The 24,978-nt window shown below is 40.2% G+C and overlaps 2 protein-coding genes across 2 annotated transcripts; both read left to right on the forward strand.

Annotated features, from left to right (window-relative positions):
* Positions 1 to 772: 772 nt before the first annotated feature.
* On the forward strand, positions 773 to 12,835 carry LOC134749962 (phenoloxidase subunit 1-like). The gene is made up of 14 exons (XM_063685000.1): positions 773 to 884; positions 1,903 to 2,095; positions 3,367 to 3,469; positions 3,820 to 3,940; positions 5,222 to 5,427; positions 6,556 to 6,684; positions 7,062 to 7,185; positions 7,410 to 7,574; positions 8,071 to 8,199; positions 8,482 to 8,660; positions 9,197 to 9,342; positions 10,245 to 10,327; positions 11,574 to 11,726; positions 12,626 to 12,835. The coding sequence occupies exons 1-14, from the start codon at positions 774 to 776 to the stop codon at positions 12,833 to 12,835; spliced, it is 2,052 nt and encodes a 683-aa protein (XP_063541070.1). The 5' UTR covers position 773.
* Positions 12,836 to 21,696: 8,861 nt separating this feature from the next.
* LOC134750259 (uncharacterized) lies at positions 21,697 to 24,194 on the forward strand. The gene is made up of 3 exons (XM_063685416.1): positions 21,697 to 21,869; positions 22,747 to 23,004; positions 24,018 to 24,194. Exons 1-3 carry the CDS (start codon positions 21,852 to 21,854, stop codon positions 24,162 to 24,164), a joined length of 423 nt encoding a protein of 140 aa, XP_063541486.1. The 5' UTR covers positions 21,697 to 21,851; the 3' UTR covers positions 24,165 to 24,194.
* Positions 24,195 to 24,978: the final 784 nt, after the last annotated feature.

The raw sequence follows: 24,978 nt of genomic DNA on the forward strand, positions 1-24,978 counted from the left end.
TGCAAAGGTTATACCGCACATAGCCTATGCACACGGATTGTCAGCGGTATATTAATGTGGTATTTGGCTGAAAGGATACCATTTGGCCGTGTCACACGGCCGAAAACTGGCTCCCTTATATTTTCACTTTATTTTATATTTTACTGGCGGTAAAAATAAGGGTAAGTGTTTTAATTTAGTTTTTTCAACTGGAGATGGCAGCTTTCTTCCCTTAGTTGACCATGGGTGTTACTTACTACCCACGCTGTACCTGAGAATTATTTGTATATCGATTCGTAAAATTATTATGTTCCAATACCTACTTTATTTTAGGTACTTAGTTGTACAGTCGAGTTCACAAATATGTATACACTTTTTCACCTTATTGCAATGGATTATGGTGAAGAAATGTATACATATTTATGAACTCGACTGTGCTAGTTATGTGTCTACTTAATTTCATTTGTTATTAAATTGCACTAATTCGGTTCATTCATTGGAATCTAATCAAAATAAATCTAGTAAAAAAAAAGTACCGCTATCCACCACTAGAAGTCGCTACTGTCGCTAGACGACTCGAGTAATTTTGACTCATGTTAATTTTTTCTCGGTTTGGCAACACCATGAGGTCCACGAGTGAGCGGCAACAAACAGAACTTTAACGACACACTAATTTAATAATTTTTTCGTATATTTGTAGTAGTTAAGTTCTCCTATCCGCCACTAGATGTCGCTAGTACTCACAAAACCTAAGTTTTGAGTTTTGTTAATTTCTTCTTCTATACAGCAGCACCATGAGCGGCAACAAGCAGGACCTGCTGCTGTTCTTCGACCGGCCCACGGAGCCCTGCTTCATGCAGAAGGGCGACGACAATTCTGTCTTCCAACTCCCAGACCACTACTACGTGAGTAACTTTGTCATTTATATTAGGTATATTCTGTAATGTAGTTTGTCGTGAAAAATTCTAGATATTTAAATGTATTGTTAAAATTATAGAGGAGCATATTTAGTCAGTTATTAAACAAATTTTGTTAGTAATTGTAAGTTACATCAATAATATAATAATAGGTATCAAACTGATAGAATCAGAATCACGGAACTGCGCTCCAGAACTCGAGTTGTAGATGTAGGTGTCCAGACCGCTAAGCTTAAGTGGGACTGGGCTGGGCATGTCTGCCGCATGCTCCCTGGAAGGTGGGCCAAAATGGTTACCGAGTGGGATCCATTTCTAGGTAACTTTAAATAAACATAGGTACATAGCTATTTAATAATAAATATCGATCCTTCTCAGGGGAAATTTTTCATATAATGTATAATTAATGAAATTAATATTGGATTAGTTTGCTATTATTTAAATTTATTTCTGGCGATCACAATGTAGATTCTTATAAATTGACATTAATGTAATTTGTACTGTAATCATATGTTGTGAAATAAATATATCTAATCTATCAAAACAAAAATCTAAGCAATTCAGTGTTTTGTTGTGATAGTTTTTAATTTCAATTGTTTTTATCTATTATTTATGACAATACGCATGCAGACACATACTTGATAAGAAACCACAGATAACACAACATTTCGACAAAATATTAATTGGCTACTATCTAGATTGTGCCCGCAACTTTTTCTGCATTTTGTCATTCCACAATGATGATAATGATTGATAAAAACTATCCTTATGTCTTTCCTCTGATTTCAAACTATCTCCATACCAAATTCCATCTAAAACTGTATAACAGTGACAGTGTAATTATGGTACCATCGAGCTAATCTGATGATAGACACAGGAGGGCCCCCTCCTGTGTCTATATAGGAACTGTGACTTATAAAAGAACCCAACTTATTTATGTTTTTTTTCTCGATAAAAGCTTGTATCAAAAACGAAATTTTTGACAAAAAACTTATTTCCTGCTTTCCAGCCGGACAAATACAAAAGCGCCTCAGCTCAGCTGGAGAGCAAGTTCGGTACGGACTCCGGGCGCTCCATCCCCATCCGCAACATCGCGCTCCCAGACCTGTCGCTGCCCATGCAGCTGCCCTACAACGAGCAGTTCTCGCTGTTCGTGCCCGCGCACCGCCAGCTCGCGGGGAAACTCATCGACATCTTCATGAGTAAGTCCCATCTGCTGACGCTGCCCTACACAGGCAGTTCTCGCTGTTCGTGCCCGTGCACCGGCAGCTCATGAGTAAGTCCAACATACTAACGCTGCCCATGCAGCTGCCACAACGACCAGATCAATGTGGGAAGACCGTCTATAAGCCCTTTCGTCGCTTCTAACTCATGCGTGAATATACATACTCCACTTACGGCGGTACAGCAGAAAGAACGACGCTATTCCTTTCTAACTGTGTCTAGTGTGTCTGAGCAAAGTACGTGTTCAAAATCGAAAGTTCTTGCCCTATGACGGTTCTTCAACCACAAGATTTACATGCCGGTCTTCTCCTAATTTTGAACTAAGGTCAACCTTAGTTCTAAACCCTGTTTTGAGACGTCTAAAGACACCTAAACCTCTGAAGATGCGGGTGAGACAAAATGCTTAATGTGATCGTTCAATCCCTTCATAAGTAGCGGTAACCTAGCATTCTTTTTCTCCACGCCCACGGTATCGTACTATGTTTGCCCGATGTTTCATTTACTGCCATACCAGCGTGTGGCTAAGCGCATCTTTTATTCTGAGCTTGAGGAGGGCAAGCGGAAACAGGGCGGCCAATTCCTCAGGCACAAAGATGTGCTTAAGCGGCACATGAAAAAGTGTCGTATAGAGCCCTTTGCGATGGGGGCAGCAGGCAGCCATACGAACGGAATGGCGGGATGCAATAAATGCCCGGATGGCTGAATTCGAATCGCGACGGCGCTTAGAGCTGGATTCCAAGCGCGATGAAATAAAGGCCAGACCACCTGCGGCAATACATTATAATTACTCAAATGGTGTGCTCACATGCCCGCAATGCTCGCGAACTTTTGGAAACAAAACTGGTTACGTCAGCCACTTGCGAGCACACCAGAGACAGCAATAACGGAGTTGATAGCAGTCGCCGTGGCCGAATCGGCCGTGGAGTTATTATTATTATTCATTTTCAGACCGAAAATGCGCTATTTTTTTCTAAAACCGTAATATTTTCTAAACTTTTAGAAAGCATTCTGTAGAAGCCGCTGGAGGAAGGTTAGATTGGTGTCCCTTCTAAAATGTTCGGTTCGCGTTCGGTCAAATGAAAATTTGCCAAATAAAACATCGGAAAATAATGTTTCGAAGTTGCGATAGGTAAGCTTCTACGAGTTTAATAATTTTTAGTGTTTGTAAACAAGCTGCCGGTAAATATTAGACAAAATGCCCGACCACTTATTACAAGACTTGTTTAATAAAACGAGTGTATTTCCACAGACATGCGCGACGTGGCGGACTTGCAGTCGGTGTGCGCATACTGCCAACTGCGTATCAACCCGTACATGTTCAACTACTGTCTGTCCGTCGCCATACTGCACAGGTATACACACACACACACACACACACAGGTATACAGGTAGACATAGAGACCACTTGCGTCGTATGATTTTCCACCCTGTGACCTAAGTCGGAGTCGGCGTGGACACTTCACACCGTGTGTGTTTAGTCTACATCCTACATACGCTTCTGATCTGCCATCTTGTAATTTTGAATCTCTTAACCACTTCCAGCAATCCACAAACTTTCTTTTTTAATAATCTTATCCACGCTAAACAATTTTTAGCACAAGTAAAGCAGATTAGCAACGCCTTTTAATAGCTCAGTGTTTGGAGATTGTATGATTTAACATTTAAAATAATTTGTTTAATAAAATGATTTGTTACATTCTAGGCCTGACACCAAGGGGCTGAACATCCCCACGTTTATGGAGACGTTCCCTGACAAGTTCGTGGACCCCAAGGTGTTCCGTAAGGCTCGGGAGACCACCACCGTCGTACCCGAAGGCTCTAGGGTGCGTCAATCAAAATCAGTTTGTTTTTGGACCCGGGTATGTCCTTAAACTACGTCCGGACCCGGGGGTATGTTCTTAAACTTCGTCCAAAAGAGAGGTATGGGCACTGTGAATGACCTTTCGCTTTGTGAGGTAGGGCACAGGACAGCGGATGTCATTGCAGATCTAGAGCAGAGCCCAACTGGGGAAGTACCTCCACCTTACAGAAAACCGCAGCCAAATAACACTAGACCCTACTCATAGTGTTGTGTTCCTGCCGGTGAGTAAGGTTGCCAGAGCTCAACGAGGGAGAGGAGTGTTAGGGTCGGCAACGCGCATGTAACTCCTTTGGAGTTGCAGGCGTACATAGGCTACGGAGACTGCTTAACATCAGGCGGGCCGTATGCTTGTTTGCCACCGACGTAGTATAAAAAAAAAAGTTTTTAACTCTTGTACCGGCAAATCATTTAATTTCAGTACCATATTGTATCTTGTCATGGTGACACTATATGAAAGTCGCTAGGGACCTCGTTTTTATGGTCACTGTGACAAGATATGAAATGGTACTAAAATTAAATTCCTCATAATATGTGAGATATCCGATAATTTCAAAGTACAAGTCAAAGTCTCGTTTTTTGTTGGACTTGTACTTTGAAATTATCGCATGTCTCACATACCTAATATATGCCGCAGGCATTTTGTAAGAATCCGCTGTTTACAAACGGCGCCATCATTCTACAAACGCGAAGGCATTATGTAAAATACCTTATGGCATTAACGGCGCCGTTTGCATTTTGCCGCGGCATTTTGGTCGAATTAGTTCTTTAATTTACCACGCGTGGCACTGCACATCAAAACTATGAAAAACGAAAAACGCTGGGGTGTCCATCAAATCTGGAGTTCGTCGGACTGTTTCTTTACAAAAAAATATTTCCTTCACAACTTAACTAGACGGGGCTCCTATTTCCGGGCGGTTTGCCCCTCGGGCATTTGAAGCTGCTTAACGAACCTAAACTACCTACCTATTGATTTAGTGTGACGTCCGTGAAAACATCTAACCTACTTACCTACCTACGCTTTTTTCCCCAAAATTTAATGTTATAAAATGGTATAAAATGCCCAAATGGGTGGACGACGACCATAGGCGACGGTAATCGCTTACCGCTAATCGATTCGTCTGCTCGTTTTCCTCCTATATCATAAAAAAATGTTCTCCTTATAATAAACCTGACTATATATATCTAAATGACTTCTTGTTGAGGTCATAGTTACCAACTAATTGTACAACTCTTTGCTCCACAGATGCCAGTAGTTATCCCTCAAAACTACACGGCCGCTGATGCAGAGCCGGAGCAGCGCGTGGCATATTTCCGCGAGGATGTCGGCATTAACCTGCACCACTGGCACTGGCATCTCGTTTACCCCTTCGAGGCTGCAGATAGAAGCATCGTCGACAAGGATAGACGAGGAGAACTGCTGTACTACATGCACCAGCAGATCGTCGCTAGGTATGTCTCTCTTTTTGGCACCTGTTCCATCAATCTCTGACTTCTTGTCAACTTCGAGGATGCAAATAGAAGAATCGTCGACAAGGATAGACGAGGAAAGCTGTTTTATTACATGCACCAGCAGATCACTGCAAGGTATACCACCATTCTCTAGCGTGGCCGTTCCTCATTGCCTCCTGCTTGCTGGTCGGGTCCTGGTTGGCTGCTGGTGTTACTTCCGCGAGGACTTTGGCATCAAACTGCACCACTGGCACTGGCATCTCGTCTACCCCTTCCAGGTAGTTGACAGAAGCATCATCGACAAAGACAGAAGAGGAACGCTGGTGATCCAGATTCGTTATATGCACCAGCAGATCTTCGCTAAGTATGTCCTTACATATTTTGGTATCTAGTATCTGGTGTACTCCTTCGAGGCAGTGAGAAAAGCATTTTCGCTAATGATACACGAGGAGAGCTTGTTCAGCGTTGGAGGTAATGGCGACCAAATGAAAGCAGGGAAATACTGATATCTAAATTTAATGTTTACAGAAGGCTGGTTAGAAAAAGTGAGTTTATCTACATACATGTAGAAGCTTATATAGTTAAGTACAGCGCCACTCTATGACACTACGGATTGGTTAGGAACTATTACATACATTGACATAGCTAACAGCTTATTGAGCATTTATACTAGTACACAATAGTTTCGGTAGATGTCACCTTTACATATCATAGGACGATTGAGAGACTTAATCTGTCTAGATTAGGTAAGTAGGTACTTAGGTATGCTAATACCTACTTATCTGCTACTTGTTAAGATAGGTCTTAACAGAGCTACTATATCTACGCTACTACAGTAGGTATGTATGAGCAGATCATTTCCAGGTATGACCTAGATCCTGTTTTTTACCAACACCGATTGAGTTCAAAAAATTCCTAGTTTCCTTAGGCGATGATGAAACGATGTTATTGAAAATATGTAGGCGCTTCGCTGCTCTCACCCTCTGATTACACCGATTCCTTGCAATCTTAAACAGGTGATAATTTTCTTCGGAACGATCCCGCTTATATTTTCGGAATGCCCTAAATTCGAGTGTGTTAAATTGAAAAAGACATCACAAGTTTCTCTATAAATTATTTCTTCTTCAGATACAACATGGAGCGTTTCTGCAACAACTTACCAAGGGTGACGCGCTTCAATGAGTTCCGCGCCCCCATCGAAGAAGGATACTTCCCTAAACTGGACTCGCAAGTTGCGTCTCGCGCCTGGCCTCCCAGGTAACCTTTACAGGTTTACCATAATAATAGTTCAACCTATATACGTCCCACTGCTGGGCACAGGCCTCCTCTCATGAGCGAGAGGAGGCCTATCATATGTAACTCGCTTGATAAACAAATAAAACCACTAACCTCAAAAGGACTTGGCTATGAAAGGCTCAAAGAATTATAAGTTCACTGAAATGCCGTAAGAAAGCGACCAAGATGCATGGTATACAAACCAAGGCATGCCCGAGACCGGGTACGAACGGTGTGGCGTGGTGTGGTGTGGCGGGGCGGGTGTGTGGAAGCATACACAGAGGTTTCCATATACGCGTTACCTATAATAATAATTGAAATTGCAAAGATACTATTAAGCAATTTTTAATTGATTCCAGATTTGCGAACAGCGTCGTTAAAGACCTGGACCGTCCAGTGGATCAGATCCGTGTGGACGTGTCCACCCTGGAAACCTGGCGCGACCGCTTCATCCAAGCCATCGAGGAGGGTGCTATAGACCTGGTATGTAGCTCTTCGACAAGACTTGGATCGCCCCGTTTATCAGATCCGATATAGGTACGTCTGAATCAATTAGCCAAAGAATCAACGTACCTGGTGCCTATTATAGAACTTGTATATCAACAAAACATCGTCTACCATTTATAATGTCATGGTGTTCCCATGACTCCCTTCACCCAACTTTTAAAGGAATGGCAGTTGCAAAACTCCCAATTGTTCTTTCACAGCCAAGCGGTCGCAAACTTCCCTTAGACGAAACGACCGGCATAGACATCCTGGGTAACCTGATGGAAGCATCCTCAATCAGCCTCAACCCTGCCAAGTACGGAGACTTGCATAACATGGGGCATGTCTTCATCTCGTACGCTCACGATCCTGATCATAGGCATCTTGTAAGTACTAATTCTTTAAAAAAAGGCCTTTTTAGAGGTTACCTTTTATATCTATTGGGTGGCCGTTTAGATTTAGATTAACTACTTTTATTAACTAGGTTAGTACTTTAAAAACAGCAGTATAACATAGCATCTATAAACCTGACTGATTCAAATAACATCATAGCAATAAAATATGACTAAGTATTAAATTTAAGAAGACAAGGGCAAGCAAATGCAAATGTTAGGGATGAATGTTGATAAACGGAGAGCGAATAGTAGACCCAAAAAGCGATGGATGGATTGTGTGAAAGAGGATATCAGAAAGAAAGGAGTGAGTGTTGAGGTGACGAAAGATAGAGGAGAATGGAAGAGAAAAACATGTTGTGCCGACCCCACGTAACGTGGGATAAGGGCAGGAAGAAGAAGAAGGGCAAGCAAATGTTGATGGGTGATAACAAGCTGTAAGATAATGATGATTAGGAAAAGGTTTCATGTAGGTATTGCTCGTTTTCAGGAACAATTCGGCGTGATGGGAGACTCCGCAACGGCCATGCGAGACCCCGTGTTCTACCGCTGGCACGCCTACGTCGATGAAGTCTTCAATTTGCATAAGGCCAAGTTACCAGCGTACACCCCTAAACAGGTACTAGCTAACTTCTGAGAATAACGTTATTTGCTCCCACTTTTTTTCCAGCTCTCCCTTCCAGTTTCAGTCTCAATCTCTTTCAACACTTCATTTATACGGGTCAAACATGTTCAAACGCCATTTTGATATGAAATGACCTACAAGCGAGCACGGGTCAGGTGGTTAAATAATTACACCTTCATTTTTTTTCGAGTTTTTCAATTTGACCCTAAATTTGTTAGGTCGAAGGTTACTTTTTAAGTCGACACGGTCCTCCATACCTAATTTTGTTTCTCCCAGCTGGATTTCCCATCCATCCGCGTATCCTCCATCAGCGTTCAGGGCCCCGCCGGAGCCAACACCTTCGCCACCCAGTGGGAGCAGAGCACCGTGGAACTGTCCCGAGGACTGGACTTCCAGCCGCGAGGCAGCATGCCAGCTCGGTTCACCCATCTGCAGCATGAGGACTTCATGTACAAGTTAGTACCTACATAACACGTCCAGATAGTGAGATCCGTGGAAATGTACCGAGGCCTGGACTTCCAGCCGCGAGGCAGCATGCCAGCACGCTTCACACATCTGCAGCATGAGCACTACATGTACAAGTTAGTACATATTAACACTTCGATGCAGTGGCAGCAACACCGTGGAATTGTGCTGAAAGCTTAACGTCAACTTCGTTAAAATTGAGCAAATGTCACGATTACAAATTAGGTTAATATTTTAGGCGAATAAAATGAGAAGTTGATACGATAAAATACTTTGCACACAGAAAGTTTCAAAAAGATCAGTAGATTAACGATTCTTTCTGTGGACTAACAAGTCATCTGTTCTCCAATTTTCACCCTCATAAATTATTCCCATTTGATGATGAAGTCTACCTTAATTTATTTTCCTCTTCCACTTTGTCCTTCCAGACTTGAATTCAGAATCTTCAGATCCATAGCAGCTATCAAACTCTTATTAATTAATCCTACTCTAGTTGAGTATATAAATAAAAACGTTTTATCTGCAGCATCGAGGTGAACAACACCAGCGGGCAGTCTATGATGGGCACCGTCCGCATCTTCATGGCTCCGGTGGGAGACGAAAGCGGGCAGCCACTACCGTTTGAAGACCAGAGGCGCATGATGATCGAGCTCGACAAGTTCTCCACGCCATGTAAGTAATATCTAATACCACTAGCATCGAGGTGAACAACACCAGTGGGCAGTCTATGATGAGCACCGTCCGCATCTTCATGGCTCCGGTGGGAGACGAAAGCGGACAGCCGCTGCCGTTTGAGAACCAGAGGCGCATGATGGTGGAACTCGACAAGTTCTCCACGCCATGTAAGTAATATCTATTACCACCAGCATCGAAGTGAACAACACCAGTGGGCAGTTTATGATGAGCACCGTCCGCATCTTCATGGTTCCGGTGGGAGCCGAAAGCGGACAGCCGCAGCCATTTGAGGACCAGAGGCGCATGATGGTGGAACTCGACAAGTTCTCCACGCCATGTAAGTAATATCTAATACCACCAGCATCGAAGTGAACAACACCAGTGGGCAGTTTATGATGAGCACCGTCCGCATCTTCATGGTTCCGGTGGGAGCCGAAAGCGGACAGCCGCTGCCGTTTGAGGACCAGAGGCGCATGATGGTGGAACTCGACAAGTTCTCTACGGGATGTAAATTCACGTTCAGTTTTACCATAGGTAGAATAGAATAGAATATATTTATTTGCTTGAATACGTAACAATCAGATACATACATTGGTATTATTGTCTCCATCATCATTTTATTTTATTTTCATTTCATTCATAATTTAAGAGCATGGCTCTTGTCGGTGGAGTATGCGTCAGTTTTCTCGGTCCTCGGCCAGGTTCTTTAGGTCCCTGTAAGACACGACATTTGCTTTCGCTTTCAGTTGTTGTGTGTAGCTTGCTCGTGGTTTTCCGCGGCCTCTTCTCGCTTCTATCTTGCCTTCTAATATAGTGTTAAAGAAAGTGTCGTGTCTTATCAAGTGACCTATCACCTATATTTTATTTTATTGAACTGTATATTTTTCTCCATTTCCCAGTAAGCCCCGGCAGCAACATGGTCCAACGCAGCAGCAAGGACTCCTCGGTCACCATCCCCTTCGAACGCACGTTCCGCAGTCAGGTAATGTTATGTGCGGAATGTTAATGTCATATGTGCGCAATAAATGCTTTATATTTTAAGTTTATCTAATGTTGAGTTAGCACACTTCACGTATTTCAGTTATTTTCAAGTAGCCTTGTACCTCATACGGCCTTCTAGTTTGGGATAAAAATACCAATTTCCATTATACCCATTATTTCCCATTATGCCTGCTCGCACGGTTTGCTATGTAACGGGAAAAAGAGTAATGATTTTTGAGGCTGGAAACATGTATCCCACAGTTATACCTCCCGTCCAACTAAACGGCATCGCCCTCACGAGAGTCACTCGCTTCAAATATCTCGGGCACATTGTTACTGACGATCTGAAGAAGAACGATGCCGATATGGAGAGAGCGAAGAGCACAGAGCGAACATGCTGGCCCGAAGGTTTGCTAAGGCCTCAAATGCAGTTAAAATCAAATGTGATGTGAAGATGATTCATCGTTATTCAAGGCATACTGATCATCTTTTTACACTGACAGCCTGTGGGTCTGATATATGCTATTACGGTGCAGTACAACACAGCCTTTATTTTATGATGCTGACTGACCTGTCTAAATTCTGCCTAAATGTTCGCGGAGTCACGCACCGATGGATTTGCAGCAATTTTGCGCAAAAAGAATGTCTCTGCTGAGCGAACGAGGGACAGCCCAAACAGCATCCTAAAGATGATTGCTGATCATGTGTGTTGTCATGTACTCATCATCATCATCATAATTAAGGAGCATGACTCTTGTCGGTGGAGTATGCGCCAGTTTTCTCGATCCTCGGTCAGGCTCTTTAGGTCCCTGTAACACACGACATTTGCTTTCGCTTTCAATTGTTGTGTGTAGCTTGCTCGTGGTTTTTCCCTGCCTCTTCTCGCTTCTATCTTGCCTTCTAATATATTGTTAAAGTATCTTTTTTTTTTTTTTTTTTTATGAAATAGGAGGCAAACGAGCAGACGGATCACCTGATGGTAAGCGATTACCGCCGCCCATGGACACCCGCAACACCAGAGGGGTTGTAAGTGCGTTGCCGGCCTTTAAGATGGGAATACGCTCTTTTCTTGAAGATCTGTACTGTAAACTGCTAATATATTGTAAACTATGTACTGTACTCAATGAAATAATCTTAAATTTATACCTAATCATATTTAGCTTTTAAATACTAACATTATTTTTACTGAGATCAATGTTATCTTAATGGAATAAATAAATTAAAATTTAATTTAAATATAACTTCAGGACTCTCGTCCCGGCCAGCCGGGCTCCGCCGAAGCGGCCGAGTTCGACTTCTGCGGCTGCGGCTGGCCGCACCACATGCTACTGGCCAAGGGCACCACCCAGGGGTACCCCTGTGTGCTGTTCGTGCAAGTCACCAACTGGAACGAGGACCGGGTAAAGAGGAATTATATTTGAAGGGCTTAGATCATAATGCCGAAGTATCATGACTATGAACTAAATGCGATATAAAATTGGTAGACCTATTTTTACACTAATTGAAATACAAGGAAATAAACTTTGCCTATGCTAATTTAGACTGTCGAGCGGACCCCAGTCTCTCCTAGTGAGCCGTGGCAACAAATGGGAATTGTTATATCAATATTATACCACTTCTTGATTAATATCGACGACCGGTCTGGCCTAGTGGGTAGTGACCCTGCCTGTGAAGCCGATGGCCCTGGGTTCGAATCCCGGTAAGGGCATTTATTTGTGTGATGAGCACAGATATTTGTTCCTGAGTCATGGGTGTTTTCTATGTATTTAAGTATTTATATATTATATAATATATATATCGTTGTCTGAGTACCCATAACACAAGCCTCCTTGGACTTACCGTGGGACTTAGTCAATCTGTGTAAGAATGTCCTATAATATTTATTTATTTATTATTATTTATTTATCTTTGAAATTTGAATGCTACAAATTATTGATGTAAGTAAAATAGCCAATTATTTTGTCGGCGTTGGTTCCATTTTCTCTTGTCAGTCATTTGTGACATTAAATCCACTTCCTACGTCATTTCCATGAACTTTTTAATAAGAATCCATGTTCCAGTTCCTTGAATTATTTTTAAAATTAACTTCTTAAACGTCTGACGAAAGCCCGGCAGATCCTGACATCACAAGATTATAATGTACCATCCCAGTTACAATACAATCAATTACTGACTATATCTGTCACGCTGTTGAGCATTAAAACAAGCAATCACCTTTCTAAACTTTTCATTTTCTTAGGTGAAACAAGACCTGGTAAACTTGCAAAAGAGTCTTTTTAACCTTCCCTTCTATTTTTAGGTGGAGCAAGACCTAGTAGGCACCTGCAACGACGCAGCATCGTACTGCGGCATCCGAGACCGCAAGTACCCGGACAAGCGCGCCATGGGCTTCCCCTTCGACCGCCCCAACCCCGCGCGCTCACTCTCCGACTTCCTGCAGCCCAACATGGCCGTGCAGCAGTGCAAGATCAAGTTCACGGATGCCACTAGAATCAGGGCTCAGAAATAGATCTTTCTCTGTTAGAGAATAAAAGAGTAGTCAATGTGGTGAAAACAAAAGGACATCCAAGATTTTTGTTTGGGAAGACCGTCATGGAACAAGAATTCTCGTATTTGTAATTTTTTAAGTACTTCGCTCTGACACAGTTAGAAAGGAAAAACTTCGCGCTTTCTGCTCTACCTACCTTTTGTTAGTGGAGTAAGTATGTGTGCAAACGCAAGGTTAGAAGCGACGAAAGAGCTTGTAGATCAGATTCTCAGATGCCACGACATCAGGGCTTAAAACTAGACTAACTAAACTAGAATCCCTTGACTCATTTAAAGAAAAAACAAAGAGGGTAGAAAACGAAAACATGGACTTAAAAAATAAACTCACCAATATGAAGAACAAAGTTGAACTTCTCGAACAAAAAGTCCAGATTATGGAACAAAACCAAATGGGTAATCACCTGGAAATTTGCGGCTTACAAAAAACTGAGGGTGAAAACCTGAAGGAAACTGTGAAAAAAATCGCTGAAAAAATAAACCAGGACCCCGAAGACATCATACAAACATACAGAAAAGCCAGTAAGGCACCAGAAGGACAGAAAAGGAACTTAGCCACAGTAGTGGTCACACTTCGCGAAGGAAAGCGGGACAGATGGCTGGACGAATCCAAAACCACCACCCTCACAGGGCGCGACCTCGGGAGACCGGACGACTACAGGATCTTCATGCGGGAGGCCTTATCACCCACGACCGCCTACCTACTCTGGAAAGCCAAGTCGGAGCTAAAGGAAACCAGTTTGTATAAGTTTGTATGGTGTAAAAAAGGATGCATACTTATCAAGAAGGACGAGCAAGGTAAAACACATCATATAAGATCGGTGAGTGATATTGAATATTGGGCTTCCAAAACGGATTGACTCTTGCATTATAAAGACATCTAAGTGCCTACCTAAAAAAAAAAAAAAGTTAAATGTATAGGTCTTTCAACATCGACGAAGGTAGTTTCAGCAGTTGGAACAATTATATAAGTGCTATTCCTACAGGATGTCGATATCTGATTACACTGCATGTAAACATAAGATCGATGTTATTAAATTTCTCACATTTAGAATACATAGTTACGCATAGCAACCGCGTAATAGACTTAATTGTACTTACAGAAGTTAACATAACTGAAACTTGTAGATCATTATTTAATTTAGCGGATTATAACATGCACACTAATCTTAGAAAAAACCGGAAGGGAGGTGGAGTAATATTATATGTACGCAAAACCATCCCATTTACCCTGACCCCTTATGCGTCTTTATACTTTGAATCGCTATGCGGGCGCATAGACATAAACAATAAGGAAAAAATCAGTATCTGCGCGGTGTACCGCCCGCCCGATAAATGCAAATCGCACTTTGTAAACGAGTTATGTACAACTATAAACCACATCGCCGACAAAAACAAATTGATAATTATTGGAGATATGAATATTGACCTGAAGAAACAAAATAATATTAATACTATGTATTTAAATAGACTTTCTGAACTGGGACTAGAGAGTGGCATAACTCAATTTACCCGTGAGGAAAGTAAAGGAAACAGTATGTCAAGATCCTGTATAGATCATATCTTCTTGAGGCCGATCAATTGCCACTCAGTACATACCGGGGTCATTAACATATCTATTGCTGATCATTACATAACGGGCTGTGCGCTACCGATAACGGGCGCAAGCGCCTGTGCGCCCGCGGCGCGATTAGTTACCGTGCTAGACAACGATAAGATCGATATTGCGCTGCAGCAGGTTGAATGGGATGAGGCACTCGCCTACAACTGTCCGAATAGAATATTTAACTTCGTTAAGGAAAAAATTCAAAATGCATACGATGAATGTAAAAAGACTATAAGGTGTAAAAATATAAAAACAAAATGTAAATGGGTAAATAAAAAAATGCTTAGAATGTGTAAACAAAGAGATAAAATGTACAAAATTTGGAAAAAAGCGCCGGAAAAAATTGAAAATAGAATTTTATACAATAAGTATCGTAATAAAACAAATAAATATATTAATTTCATTAAAAATAAGTACATTAAACAAGAAATTACTAAAAATTTTAAAAATTCGAAAAAAATATGGCGCATAATTAATGAACTGTGCGGCAAAATAAATTGTTCCATTGATGATGTAATCATGAAATATTTTAAAATGAATGAAAGAGAAATATGTAGTAATTTTGCCCAAGAATTTCAAAATAATGTAAAGAAAATATCAGTTACATGTAAAACACAAATTCTGGACCATACCGGGTTCGCCGGGGGCGCAGATGTGGCAATGAGGGTTAAAAAGGCGACATGCGACAATATTTCTAAAATAATTAAAGGTCTAAATGATAGAAAAAGCCCTGGGTATGACAAAATTCGAGTCATGGACATTAAAAAAAATTGTATTAAAATAACACCAATTCTTACTCACTTGATTAACACCTGCCTTGCCACATCGGTATATCCCGACGAACTCAAAACGGGTATAATACGCCCTATTTATAAAAAAGGAGCGCATAGTGATTGTAATAACTATAGACCAATTACTATATTGTCGTGTATCGATAAGATAATTGAGAGATACCTCGGTAACGAAATCAGTAACTTTTTGACTCAAAACAATATAATTAACAGTAAACAATACGGTTTTCAAAAAAATCGAAGTACCTCTCAGCTACTTCGCGACTTCAACAATGAAATCAACGAGCACATGCATGAAAAAAGGCATGTGCTCGTTGTTTTCATTGATTTCAGCAAAGCTTTTGAAATGCTAGATTATGAAACGTTATATTACAAATTAGAGCAGAGCGGTATACAGGGTCCTCTAGTTAACTTGCTGAAAAGCTATCATAAAAATAGACATACACGAGTAAAAATAAACAATACATACAGTGACGAAATAAAAACCGAAAAAGGCACGGCGCAGGGATCCATAATTGGACCAACGGAATACCTGCTATATGTTAATGATATGTGCAACATAATAACTGAGGGCTCTGTCTATCAGTTCGCGGACGACACATGCATTATCACAGCCGACCGTGACATAGCTGCCGCAGAACGCATAATGCAATCCAACTTTAACACCCTCTGCAAATGGGCGCACGATGTCGGTTTAGTAATTAACGCCCAAAAGACCAAGATAATGCATATTCGTTCAGCTCACAATAAAACTACTCATAATATTACTGTATTTGCACACCAACATAGCTGCCTGCACCAGCATAATATCACAACGTGTAACTGTGAAAAAATTGAAGTGGTCACAGAGCACATGTACCTTGGGTTAATAATCGACCACAGATTCAACTGGGGACCACACATTAATTATGTGTGCGATAAGTTGAGAGCCATCCTAAGTAAAATGTCAACATTAAGATATAAGTTACCGTACAAAACCCTACGTATGTTGTACTTAGCCCTTGCTGACTCTGTGATCGGTTACGCTCTGAGTACTTATGGTAAAACCTATAAAACATATATAGAAAAAATATATAACTTACAAATAAGATTATTGAAGACACTTGTACCTAAGCATATCAAAAAGAAGTACGAAACAGACTATTCCCAACTTTTCAAATACTGTAATTTACTCCCAGTTCAAAATATGTGTAAACTAGCCATACTAACAGAAGAATATCACCATGTTACTGAACTAAAAGAACACAAAAGATGTACAAAACTAAGATGTCTACAGAACCAAAACAAATATTGTATACCCAAATATAACAACATATATGGCACTAGGCTGTACACATATATATTACCTAAAATATTGAATGATCTGCCAGAAGTTGTTTGTGCTAAATATTTAAATGGTAAACATATAAAAAATGTCGTTAAAATGCACTTATTAAAAACTAACGACACAAGCTATGTATACTAAGAATCATATTTATGATAAGATATAGGATATAATATTGTTTTTCTTTATGTTATTCTCGAACTCCCCATCGGCACACAAACCTCCATAAGGTTTTGCCTACGATGGGTCTTGTAATGATCTAAAAAAACTGTAATTTGCTTCCTTATTCAATAAATTAAAAAAAAAAAAAAAAAAAGATCTTTTAAGTACTTTTCTCTAAGGGCTTCCACTGATGCGGACGCGTGGGACGGATTTTACCTAACTGACTACAATGGCACCTGCGTGCGCGCTCCCGCTCCATGCACCCGCGCATTACGGACGCATCACCCTTACCTTACCCACATCAATTTTCTTCAATAAGTACAACAGACTTTCTACTTTTATATTTCTGTATAAGGGTAGCAATTTTAAATAAATATTGGATCTGATTTACGAACGCCGCTAGGGTCAAAGCTCAGTCAATGAGTGATTTTACTGCCCCCTACTCCTCACAGGTTTTCTACAGACATGTATTCGTAATTACATTGGTTCTGCTTCATAATCGACTTTGCTTTTTGAATATTGGACACAGATTATTTAGAATTTTTAGTATATTATATTTTACGTTTTTTAAATCATATAAGTAATTAATAACTAAAACTTTTATTGACTTGTTTATAAATATAAGGTGAACTCTGTTAAATAAACAAAGGTCGCACTAAAATTTTTTTAGAATGTTCACGAAAATGTAGCAACAGAAAATGCAGTTGTTTTTTTGAAAATATTTATGCTATTTAGTTGTATTTATAATTGAAACATTATTTTTATACCATAAGCATTCATGTGTGACCTAATTACATAATAATGTTATTGGAAATGTACGACCAGATCGATTTAGCCTAAACATTTACGTAAATAGAGTGAGACCAAGAAAAGCTGCAGCGATTCTGATAGCACACGCAGTGCAAGTGTTATTTATACGTCATAATTTCATAAAAGTTTGACGTTTAAAATAACACTTGCACTGCGTGTGCTATCAAAATCGCTGCAGACTTTTCTTGGTCTAACTCTAAAACACTACGAATAAAGAAAATATTTACGAACCAACCACTGATAAAACAGAAACAAATACAGCACTTTTATACAAGTCAATAAAATAACTTAGATTGGTAGTTTTTCTTACTTGGGTATAAGTTGTTAGTTTTAGCAAACGGGTTTAATTATAGCTATTACATAAGTACATACTGTATATATTAGTTACAACAACAATACTGATTACTGAGTAAATCTAGCCTCTAGCAAAATACATGTATTTTTTGTCCCTGCCTAAATTCCTTCTCATAAAAAAAATATATATATTTGTTTAAATATTTTGTGAACTTAGAATGTACTTGGCTAAATAAATTGCTACACTTGAATGAGATACAATTTTTCAAAAGGAAGTACTTCCTTACTTACTGTTGTGGCGCGGCGACCCGAAGTGGATCTTGGCCTCCGACACCAAAGAAGTAATTAATAAAAAATAAATAAAAAATAAATAAAAATAATTTATTTTCAGACAGTTACAGTCCATAGTTGTTAGTATTAACTTACAGGCTATGTTATGTTAATAATTAATAATGTGAATAATTAATAATAATTAATAAATATAAATAATATAATTAATAAATTCAAAAGTAATTAATATAATCTTAATGAATTATTAATTTGTCGGAAATGCTCTATTGTAACTGTATGTGTTGCCAGACAGAGCTCAACGAGGGTGCGGTGCGGAACAGGGTCGGCAACACGCATATAACACCTTTGGAGTTGCAGGCGTCCATAGGCTACGGTGACTGCTTCCCATCAGGCGGGCCGTATGCTTGTTTGCCACCGACGTAGTATTAAAAAATTGTGACCATGCATGTCGTACGTAATTTTAAACTTTTATTTATATAAAAAAATTACGTAACTTGATGCGTTATGCGTAACTTGATCGACCTGTATTATTTACATAACAGCGGACAACTCATTTTCTTTTTTTCTTTTTTTTTACTAGACTAATTTAGTGTCCCACTGCTGGGCAAAGGCCTCCCCTCGTTTCCTCCACTCGACCCTGTCGTTTGTAGTGTCCCGCCAATCCGGATAAAATGCGTCTAAGTCGTCCCGCCATCTCCTTTTCGGCCTGCCTGCACCCCAGCCAGCACCATCTATGGTGTTCCGTGGGTCCCACTCGGTAACCATTTTGGCCCACCTTTCAGGGTGCATGCGGCAGACATGCCCAGCCCAGTCCCACTTAAGCTTAGCGGTCTGGACACCTACATCTACAACTCGAGTTCTGGAGCGCAGTTCCGTGTTTCTGATTCTATCAGTTCTGCGAACACCTAGTATACTGCGCTCCATCGCTCGCTGGCAAACCTTGAGTTTGGACTTTAACGCCACAGTTAATGACCATGTTTGAGCACCGTAGGTTAGGATAGGCAGCATACACATGTCGATGAGTTTGCGCTTGAGACACAGGGGAAGGTCGCCCTTCAATAGCGCCTTCATGGACCAGAAGCTCTTCCAGGCGTTGTCAATACGTCTATTGACCTCTATGGTTTGCCTGTTTTCGAAGGAGGCTATCTGGCCCAAGTAAATGTACTCATCAACATACTGTATATCCTGCCCATCTACCGTGACCCTGTGTTTTGCTCCATTGGTCATCAACTGAGTTTTCGCTCTGTTCATTGTGAGTCCAACCTCAAGGCTCGCTGTGCTGAGATCTTGTAGCATGTGTTGTAGTTGAGATGCCGTGTGGGAGAAAAGGACGATGTCGTCGGCAAAACGCAGGTTAGTTAACCGTCGTCGTCATTTTCATTAAATACCGTAATAATCAGAAACGTAATAACAATGATCTTGGTATTTATGAATTAACGTAGGAACATACGCACAGTTAATACATTGTAAAGGTAATAAAAAACACTTGTTTTACATGTACGATTTCTTCCCGTATAAGGACTGTATACTATCAAGAGCAATTAAAATGGGTCGTTTTATTTAAATCAGGGTTCCGTCCGCGTTTGTCGATGTACGATTGTCTTGGCTAGGTCTCCTGGGCGCATAGCCAACGTGCCAATCTTTAACGCTTCGTAAAGTATCGTAGTCATCTCTCTCTATCACTCTTTCACACTAGTGCGACAGTGACAGTTGCGTTTCGTTCGCTGCGAAGCGTTAACGTTTGCACGTTGGCTACGCATACGAACCCTAAAGTATTAAGGATGCATCTCGGAATTATTGGTTTTAGAAGAGAAGTAAAGTGTACAGCAATTAAATTAGTATGAAAAATTATTTACAGTACATATGGTGCTACTTTCTCGCACTAGTGCGTCAAATAGCACTTTTCGTGCATATGTCGAAAGTTTAAAGGGCCATATGTACTGTAAAACGTTGTACGATACACGTGCGAATAGGTAATTCGCAACTCGTGTCGATTTAAAACACTCCCTGCGGTCGTGTTTTAATTTATCGCCACTCGTTTCGAATTTCCTCTTTTCCGCACTTGTATCGTAAATAACTATTAACATTTTGAAGAGATCGCGCTGTAGTGTCAGACATCCTTTAAGACAAGACTCCTTTTAATATGATCTCGGCTGTTTTTAGGGTTCCGTACCTCAATAGGAAAAAACGGAACCCTTATAGGATCACTTTGTTGTCCGTCTGTCAAGACCCTTTATCTCGGGAACTTGTGGAGGTATTGTGTTGAAATGTTGAAATTAAAACTATATACTTAGGTCTACAGTCCTTTGAAGCTGTGAAAAAAATCAAACTTATAAGTTAACGTATAAAAAAGATACGGCCGTTTATGCCGCAAAAAAAGTATATTTCGACACTCTCAACTCAAGGAAACAAAATTTATAGGCTACTTCCCGTTGATCTAGAACTATGAAATTTGCCAAGTAATATCATCTTACACTACATGAACAGGAAAAAAATCTAAAAACTATAAATATGTATATGTTAAAGTAAAAAAAAAAAAATAATAATTACAAAATTTGATGAATTTGTACGGAACCCTCGGTGGATAAGTCCGACTCGCACTTGTCCGGTTTTTTTTAATATTTAGCCTTTCATACAGGTTTTTAATATGCAAAAATCGTGGATTGAAACGTCTCGGTTGTGAAGAAATCAGAAAAAATCGATTTCGAAAAAAAAAACGATGATAATTTGGTCAGGATCCTTGTCATACACAAATTTTATTAAAATAATCCATTTTCATTATTATTGAGTGCATTTACTAGTAATTCCAAGGTAAACTCAACATACATTTAAAAGGATGCGTGAATCGTACGCTTGGCTGCTACATATTATCGATATGCATCAATTGCTTAACTAGTGGTTCTCCGTGGCTGCACTCGACCAGTATAGGTACATACTGGTTTGAGCAATGGTGTGATTGGTGTGTAACGACCGACCAAAAGGGGCCCGTCTGAAAATCAGCGCTGGGTATATTATCAACATATATCTAGCAAAAGCAGACACTGGTACCCATTGCCTATACAACAAACAGACCTAGATGTAGTTTACTGTTTCAATTTTCATTTTTTTTTCTTTCTTTCTGTGCATGTTTTCTATAATGATTTTTGTGAAATTTAAGTGTATTGTGTTTTTTTGGTTTTGTTTCTTGTGCAATGTTTTTTTTATATTTTTTTTCTTTCTGGTATAAGCAATAAACATATTTAATTTTATTTATTTATTTTTATTTTATATGCATCAGGTTTTTTAGTATTGGTCGATATATAACTCCTCGCCGTTTTAGGACTGACATAGCCAATTTTTGCAGCAAATGCCTACTTACTGCAGGTCAGCACCCCCGACATATATATACCATTTTACAGTTCGCATTTCGGGGGAAATAGAAAGGCGGTTTCGGGGCAGTCGTCAACTTTCGCCGTAATTGTAACAAAGGATACAATGAGACAAAATGACTGGTCTCGATTCATTTTTCTGGATTTCACTGACGATAATACAGACAAACATTGCTTTTTTCACAATTAGTACGAAGAACAAGGAGTGGCGGATATAATTATGTATGCGGAAGATTTACCAATACACTGCAAAATATGTGTTGAAATGTTGATTAAACACAAATTAGACCATTGTGCGTCTGTTCGTCCGTGCTGCGCCTACTCACAAATTTACAATGAAGTCCTTAATATTCGTAAGTTATTATGCTAGTAATAATGTCTTAAAAGTAGGAATGTGCAAGTTGCATACGGTCTCTATCGTTTCCCAAATAGTTTTAAGTCATAATGTATTTATTGTTCGTCCACATGTTCGTTAGTCATAATTTGGTTTTTCGCAGAAACTCGTAACTTTTCAGGATTGCCAGAAACCAAACCTAACCTAACCTATCTATAGGATAACCCGAGGAAAATCCTGAAAAGTTAACGGTTTCAGAATTATGACTAATGATAATATGATAATATATTATGACTCTCAATAATTATGTCAAACAAAGGGACCCCGTTGCGGAATATTGTAAAATTTCCGAAAATTTCTGAAAACTCATGAGAAAGTTCTTATGCAATTTTCACTTAGAAATTTCCCGTTCGATTATTATTCAATGTTCTTAATTATTGACGAATGTTTCATTTCCCATTTACGTCACTAAATGGCGTCTATTTCAAGTGTCATAGAAATCGAACTTTTTTAAGGGTTCCCTGGGACAGCCATTCTTAATGTGTGCTCCGTGGACCCCTAGGGCTCCGCAAAGCCTCTGTGGGGTCTCCGCGAGAAAAAGCGAAAACAAATCAATAACCACTACTATATCTCTGGTACATAGTTAATTTGTCAATCGAACATTTTTAATTTGGGGCTCCGTCAATGTCGAAGACCGGGCAAAGTGGAGAAGATTAAGTAGGGAAGCGGACCCTGGCGCTAGGCCTGGAAAACACTAGGTCGAAGAAGAAGGGGCTCCGTCAAATATTTTGCTTTCCAAAAGGGTTCCGTCGCCAAAAACTTTGAACCGCTGTCCTAAGAGAACATTACCATCAAAACGAATAAAATATTTTTTTAAACTTGCCTAAACTTTTCAGTTAGTCCTCCTCATCGCGTCAATCCATGCATTCACCATCCCCAACCCCAAAACCCCAGTGAAAGCTCAATCTCTCGAAGACCACAAGATCAACAAGCGGTTCATCTCAGCCTTGCTGATGAGTATGATGGACGACGATGACTACTTCGATGACGATCTGCCATCCGTCATTGGGAGGAGACGGCCTTCGAGGAGGCATCTGCAACTTGCGCAGATGATGAGGCAGTTGGCTGGGCCACGAGGATTGACGAGAGGACAGGTATGCTGATGATATATATATAACCAACATATAACCAACTAGCGACCCGCCCCGGCTTCGCACGGGTGCAATGCTGATGTATTATACATATAAACCTTCCTCTTGAGTCACTCTATTTATCTATTAATAAAACCGCATCAAAATCCGTTACGTAGTTTTAAAGATCTATGTATGCATAGGGACAGACAGCAGGAAGCGACTTTGTTTTATACTATGTAGTGATGTATTATCATACCAGTTGCTGTGAAAACTGCGGGATCTTGGGGTACGGAGACTAAGGAGTTAATGTGGGAATTGAATCATCGACAACGGCATAGTAGGAGTTGGGACAATTCAACGGGGCGACGCTGCCAGTGTCGTGGGGAAGTTTGTTACTGCACCGGACCTACGGTCCGAGGTGGCACCTTAGCCTAGTTTATTAATTTAGTGGTAGTAAAAAAATTGTGTTTAACGTAATATTGTCTTCGGTTACCGCGATAGTTTCTCATGAAATAAACCATAATAAATAATAATGTTTATTTTAGTGGTTAACATTGAAAAAACCTGATGCGGATTACATCATTTTGTTTTTGTTAGTAAGTGACGAAGCCTGCGTTGCTGATCACGAACTATGGATGGACTTGTTTCTACTTACATTTTGTTTTTCTTACCTGAGTAAAAAACAACATTCTTTATTATATTTTTTCGTCAACAAATCAAAAAGTGAAATTTAATGTAATGGAACCACTGAATAAGAACAAAATGGTACTCCTGAACACCAAAAGGTACCACATTGTCGCTTGTCGATAAGGTTGATTTCAAATTAAAGCTATATTGGAATAGCACCTTATTGACAACCGACAATAAGTACCCTTTTGATTGAGAATAGCACATATCTAGTATTTGTAGTAGCTATGAGCCTTTCCACATCAAAAGGTCTCGATTTCTTATGTCCTTTGGGGAAGATTTCGAATAATTTCTCAGCTATTAAAAAATTCAATTGTTAATTATTACTTAATTTCAATTCATTTCAGATGCAGAATATGCAGAATAACCTTCAGAATCTGCAGCTGTTGCAGAACATGCAGCAGATGATGCAGATACAGAACCAGCTGGGGCAGAACCCGCTGGTGCAAAACACGCAGGGGCAAAACACGCAGGGGCAAAACACGCAGGGGTAAAACTTGTAGATGTACCAACGGCTCGGTCAACGTTTTAGAATCGATTGATGGATTAATAAATAAAAAACATTACATTTTACTGAATAATTAAAATAAACTATCTGTTCATACAACAAAATTAAATTAGACACATTAGAAAGATGTGAAAGATGCTCATTGGCGGGCGAGGCAGGCATTTCTTGTGTGGGTGTGTAGTGGCAAACCTGTAGTAGGCACTGAGTACAATAACATGTGTGAAAGTCGACGTATATTCAAGTCTCGACTGAAATGGTGCCAAGATCATCAAAATCAAATACAAATGGACATAATAGCGTCACAACACGCAAAAAAAGATTTTAAGGCATTTTGGAAGTCAACTAGCAAGCTAAATGCTAGGCCTGGCCCGCCGGCGAGCGTTGAAGGGGTAGCGGATCATGAGACTATTGCTAATATATTCAGAGACCACTTTATTGTGAAACCAAGCATAACACCGTCACGGGAAAGAGGGGCCTGCGTTGGGGCTATTGTGGATAGACAGGCGACAAGGATATCAGTCTCAGAGGTAGCCAAAGCCATTAAATCCATGTCTGGTGGTAAGTCACCTGGTCACGATGGCCTCAGTGTGGAGCATCTACGGTGTGCTGGTCGTCATATCCTGCGTGTACTTGCAATGTTTTATTCTCTGTGCGTATCCCATTCTTACCTGCCCCTCGACTTAATAAAAACCGTTGTCATACCAGTGGTGAAAAATAAGACAGGAGACCTAACTAGTAAAAATAACTATAGACCGATATCGCTCGCTACTGTTATGGCAAAGGTACTGGACGGTGTGCTT

Source organism: Cydia strobilella, chromosome 19, assembly GCF_947568885.1.
Source record: "Cydia strobilella chromosome 19, ilCydStro3.1, whole genome shotgun sequence".
Taxonomy (NCBI): Eukaryota; Metazoa; Arthropoda; class Insecta; order Lepidoptera; family Tortricidae; genus Cydia; species Cydia strobilella.

What these genes read in the sequence shown, in the direction of transcription:
- LOC134749962 (XM_063685000.1), top strand. Translation starts at nt 774, where the DNA reads ATGAGCGGCAACAAGCAGGACCTGCTGCTGTTCTTCGACCGGCCCACG. An exon ending in CAGCGTACACCCCTAAACAG is followed by an intron (nt 8,200 to 8,481) that starts GTACTAGCTAAC and finishes TGTTTCTCCCAG; the next exon opens with CTGGATTTCCCATCCATCCG. An exon ending in CGACAAGTTCTCCACGCCAT is followed by an intron (nt 9,343 to 10,244) that starts GTAAGTAATATC and finishes TCCATTTCCCAG; the next exon opens with TAAGCCCCGGCAGCAACATG.
- LOC134750259 (XM_063685416.1), top strand. An exon ending in GAGGATTGACGAGAGGACAG is followed by an intron (nt 23,005 to 24,017) that starts GTATGCTGATGA and finishes AATTCATTTCAG; the next exon opens with ATGCAGAATATGCAGAATAA.